The 4,921-nt window shown below is 45.8% G+C and overlaps 1 protein-coding gene across 1 annotated transcript in view; it reads left to right on the plus strand.

Annotated features, from left to right (window-relative positions):
• The window catches only part of LOC143020976 (uncharacterized), a 45,330-nt gene extending 41,066 nt beyond the window's left edge, over positions 1-4,264 (plus strand). Inside the window, exons 3-4 of the mRNA XM_076178035.1 lie at positions 2,125-2,304; positions 3,830-4,264. Coding sequence (XP_076034150.1) covers positions 2,125-2,304; positions 3,830-4,117 — 468 coding nt within the window. The 3' untranslated portion in view covers positions 4,118-4,264. The remainder of the gene's footprint in view (positions 1-2,124; positions 2,305-3,829) is intronic.
• The last annotated feature ends 657 nt before the right edge of the window (positions 4,265-4,921 follow it).

Genomic DNA, 4,921 nt, shown 5'->3' on the forward strand with positions numbered 1-4,921 from the left:
TCTTCCTCTGTTCCTCTCTTCTTCTTCTGTTCCTCTCTTCTTCTTCTGTTCCTCTCTTCTTCTTCAGTTCCACCTCTTCTTCTGTTCCTCTCTTCTTCTTGTTCCTCTTCTTCTTCTGTTCCTCTTCTTCTTCTGTTCCTCTTCTTCTTCTGTTCCTTTTCTTCTTCTGTTCCTCTTCTTCTTCTGTTCCTCTTCTTCTCTTCCTCTTCTTCTTCTGTTCATCTCTTCTTCTTCTGTTCCTCTCTTCTTTTTCTGTTCTTCTTCTTCTGTTCCTCTTCTTCTTCTGTTCCTCTTCTTCTTCTGTTCCTCTTTTTCTTCTGTTCCTCTCTTCTTCTTCTGTTCCTCTTCTTCTTCTGTTCCTCTCTTCTTCTGCTCCTCTTCTTCTTCTGTTCGTCTTCTTCTTCTGTTCCTCTTCTTCTTCTGTTCCTCTTCTTCTTCTGTTCATCTCTTCTTCTTCTATTCCCCTCTTCTTCTTCTATTCCTCTCTTCTTCTGTTCCTCTTCTTCTTCTCTTCCTCTTCTTCTCTTCTTCTTCTGTTCCTCTTCTTCTTCTCTTCCTCTCTTCTTCTTGTCCTTCTCTTCTTCTGCTCCTCTTCTTCTTCTGTTCCTCTTCTTCTTCTCTTCCTCTTCTTCTTTTGTTCCTCTTCTTCTTCTGTTCATCTCTTCTTCTTCTGTTCCTCTCTTCTTTTTCTGTTCCTCTTTTTCTTCTGTTCCTCTTCTTCTTCTGTTCCTCTTCTTCTTCTGTTCCTCTTCTTCTTCTGTTCCTCTTCTTCTTTTTCTGTTCCTCTTCTTCTTCTGTTCCTCTTCTTCTTCTGTTCTTCTTCTTCTTCTTCTGTTCCTCTCTTCTCTCCTCCAGAAGTCGTAAACTTCAGCCTCTCGCGTTCAAAGTTGGCACAGTCCCAGCCTCAGTCCCATTTTCTGTACAATTCTCAGTCTCAGTTTCATTCTCAGTCTAGTTCTCTGTCTCAGTCTAATTTCCATTTTCTGTACAGTTCTCAGTCTAGTTCTCTGTCTCAGTCTCATTCCCATTCTCAGTACAATTCTCAGTTTCAGTTTCATTTTCAGTCTAGTTCTCTGTCTCAGTCTCATTCCCATTCTCAGTACAATTCTCAGTCTCAGTTTCATTTTCAGTCTAGTTCTCTGTCTCAGTCTCATTCCCATTCTCAGTACAATTCTCAGTCTCAGTTTCATTCTCAGTCTAGTTCTCTGTCTCGGGCTCAGTCCCATTTTCTGTACAATTCTCAGTCTCAGTTTCATTCTCAGTCTAGTTCTCTGCCTCGGGCTCAATCCCATTTTCAGTATAATTCTCAATTTCATTCTCAGTCTAGTTCTCTGCCTCAGGCTCAATCCTTGAACCTGCCCCAGTCTGAGTCTGAATCTTAGTCCAAAGCCTTGACTTTGCCCTGCCTCAGTCTCATTCTCAGTCTTATTCTCAATGTCAGTCTCAATTCTTGATCCTATCATTAATCCTGTCTCTCTCTCTCTCTCTCTCTCTCTCTCTCTCTCTCTCTCTCTCTCTCTCTCTCTCTCTCTCTCTCTCTCGGTATCTAACCTCTTTCAATGAGCGCCCTATGGTCTCCCGGCACCTTTAGGGATGCACTACCAGAGAACATAATGCATTTCATTTATGACGTAAGAAGAATGTGACGTTGACTTACAACGTTACAGAAGAATGACGTTTTCATGACGTCATGTCGCGACAAGTGGCGAAGGCTGAAAGAAATTTTAAAAAATAATTGACTATTTACCCTATGACTGATTTACTTTTGTAAATACATTTGCAAGACCTCAAGATAATCTAGAAATTTATCTATATGACCTATACTTTAAGCTTAAATGATAAATTGATAATAAATATATAAAATAACAATAAAAAATAATAATAAAATATAAATAAAAAATCATCATAACTTCCCTCCCCTTACCCCTAAACTTTAAGCTTGAGAGATAAATAGATAATAAATATACAAAATAATAATAATAATAAAAAATAATAAAATATAAATAAAAAATCGTCATAGCTTCCCTCCCCTTTCCCCCCGGGTCCCCCCATCCCCCATTCCCCCCCTCCCCCTTCCCCCAGCGTATGTGTTGAGTAACCTCTTCTCCCCCCCTCCCCCCACAGGGCTTGTCTGAGTTCGAGATTGAGGACATCCAGCTCAACGTGTCGGCCTTGACGGTCACCGTGTCGCTCTCCTACTCGAAGCTGACCCTCCACGGCGAGTACGACCTCAACGGAAAGCTGGTGAAGGTCATTCCCCTACGAGGTCACGGGCCCTTCGTCGTCGTCACGTCGAGTCCAAGGGTGAGTCAGTGAGTCACTCGGTGAGTCAGCGAATCAATGAGTCTGACGCAGTGAGTCGGTGAGTCATTCACTGAGTATGAGGCAGTGAGTTACTCCGTGAGTCAGTCGGTGAGTCAATGAGTCTAATGCAGTGAGTCGGTTCGTCATTCAGTCAGTGAGTCTGCTGCAGTGAGTCAGTCACTCAACCAGTGATTCGGTGAGTCGGTGAGTCACTCAATGAGTCAGTATGTCAGTATGTCAGTCACTAAGTCAACCAATGTGTCGGTGAGTCAGTAAGTCAGTCGGTGAGTCACTCAGTCAATGAGTCAGTAAGTCTGATGCAGTGAGTCAATAAGTCTGAGGAGGTAAGTCAGCTACTCAGTCAACCATACAGTCAGTCAGTTAGATGTTTTTCCCTCTTTATTTACTCTCTTCTCTCTTTTATCTCTCTCTTAACCACTCTCTTCCCTTTACATTCTTCCCCACCTACTCTCTCTCTCTCTCATTTCCTCTTTTAGAATCTCCCATTCTGTCTCTCTTTTCCTGAGTTTTTCGTCCTCCTAATTCCTCCATTCACCTTACTACTCCTTCTCGTCCTCCCTCTCCTCCTCCTCCTCCTCTTCTTCTTCCTCGTCCTCCTCCTCTTCTTCGTCGTCCTCCTCCTCCTCCTCGAAATTCCTTTTCTGGTCCCTTTTTTTTATTTTCTCTCTTTCCTCTCCAACTCTTGCCTCCTCTTTCAAGTCTCCTCCCTTCCCCCTCCTCTCCTTCTCCCTTCCCTCTCCTCCTTCTCTTCCCCTTTCTCCTCTCTTTCCCCTCCTCCCCTTTCTCTTCCCTTTCCCCCTCCCCTTCTCCTCACTTCACATTCCTCCTCCTCCTCTCCTTTCTCCTCTCTTCCCCCCCTCCTCCTCCTCCTCCTCCTCCTCCCTGTTCTCCTCTCTTCCCCTCCTCCCACTTCTCCTCCCCTCCCCCTCCTCCTCCCCTCACCCCATCTTCCGAGCTAACCAGGCCAGGAGTTTAATTAGGGCAAAAGCTTTGCGGTGCCTACAGAGAGAGAGAGACCAGCAAGCAAGCAAGCAAGCAAGCAAGCAGAGAAAGAAACAGAGTATCACATCAACCAAACAAGGGAACAAGAAAGCAAACAGCTGAGCAAGAAGCCAAGGCAAAAGCAAACGAACCATAAAGCAATCAAGCATGCAAGGAAACGAAAAATAAATAAATAAAATTAAAATAAGGACTGTAAAGGATCCAGTTAGGTCAAACGTCTCTGGCGGAGAAGGAAACAGTTTGTTTTTTTCGCAACTGGTTTCTCATAAGTGTTGCGCGTCATGTACACTATGCCTATATGTATGCCTTCATGTGTGTGAACAGACATGTTCTTGTATACATGTATATATAGACATGCCCTACATATACAAACACACACTGTACACACACACTGTACACACACACACACAATGACAACGAGAATAATGACAAAACTATATATGTGATTGCAGTATCCGTGACAGTTGCGATGTTCATAAACCACAACTTTCTCCTCCGGCAGGTCTCCCTTCGGGCGCGGCTCAAGGAGCACCGAGGCAAGCTCGAGGTCAGCCAGCTGCACAGCGACCTCGAGTTCGAGACCGTCCGCTGCCACTTCGCCAACATCACCGGCGGCTCCTTCGTCAACCGGGTCCTGAGCACCGTGCTCACGGACGTCCTCCGTCGGGAGCGGACCCGGCTGGCGCGGGACTTGAGCACCTCCCTGAAGACGCTCTTCAACAACGAACTCAGACACATCAACCTCGGGGTGTCCCTCCACCTCCTTCGGACGAGTGATAAGTTCATGTGAGGCGGAAAAGGCGCCTAAAGGGATATGCAACCAGGTCTCGAGTCTCGTAGGCAGGTCTCGAGAGGAACGTAAACCCTCGAGGACGAGTGGGTTCGAAGCGGTGTAAGGGGAGGCTTCAAGGTCCATCAATAACGAGGTGCGGAGTCTTCGAGAACCTTCGAGACCACATGGATGACTGGACTCGAGCAGACTTGAGGGGCTGTTGGGGCCTTGAGGGTGAGTTCGCATACTGACTCAAGGACGATTAACCTCAAGTTTTAACATGATACCTCAATGGGAAGCAAGCTCGAGTCCTACTCGGAATCTGGAGGACGACCTCGATGGGTGGATGTGGTCCTCGAGGACCAGTGGAGCTCGAGCTACGCGTGAGTCTTCAAGGAATAGCAGCTTTGGAAAATTTACGTGACAGTCCAAGGACGAGCCAGGTTGAGACCCCAAGTAGGACATTGAAGACTGGTGATCTCATGTTTCCTCTGATAAGACCATAGAGATCTCTGGGGTCTTTAAGAACCCACATCGAGTCTCTGGGTCTCAAAAAGACTATTTTTCACATAATTTGAGGTCTCACAGAGGTCACAGAATTCTGTGAGAGGCTGAGACCTCACCGTCCTGGGTCTTATCAGGCAGACACTACGTGTCTTCAAAAAGTTAAGACTCTCCAGAAAGTGTCTCAAAGACCCAAAGACTTTCTTGTCAACCGGAAGACTACTTGAGACCTTCGTCGCGTTCTCCAAAGACTGAAGACTGAAGTCTTTGGAGACCAAGACAGAGTATCAAAGAAGAAGTCTTGGAACAAAAACGCGG

This window comes from Oratosquilla oratoria, chromosome 41 (genome assembly GCF_046742065.1).
Source record: "Oratosquilla oratoria isolate Oo_2021 chromosome 41, ASM4674206v1, whole genome shotgun sequence".
Lineage (NCBI taxonomy): Eukaryota > Metazoa > Arthropoda > Malacostraca > Stomatopoda > Squillidae > Oratosquilla > Oratosquilla oratoria.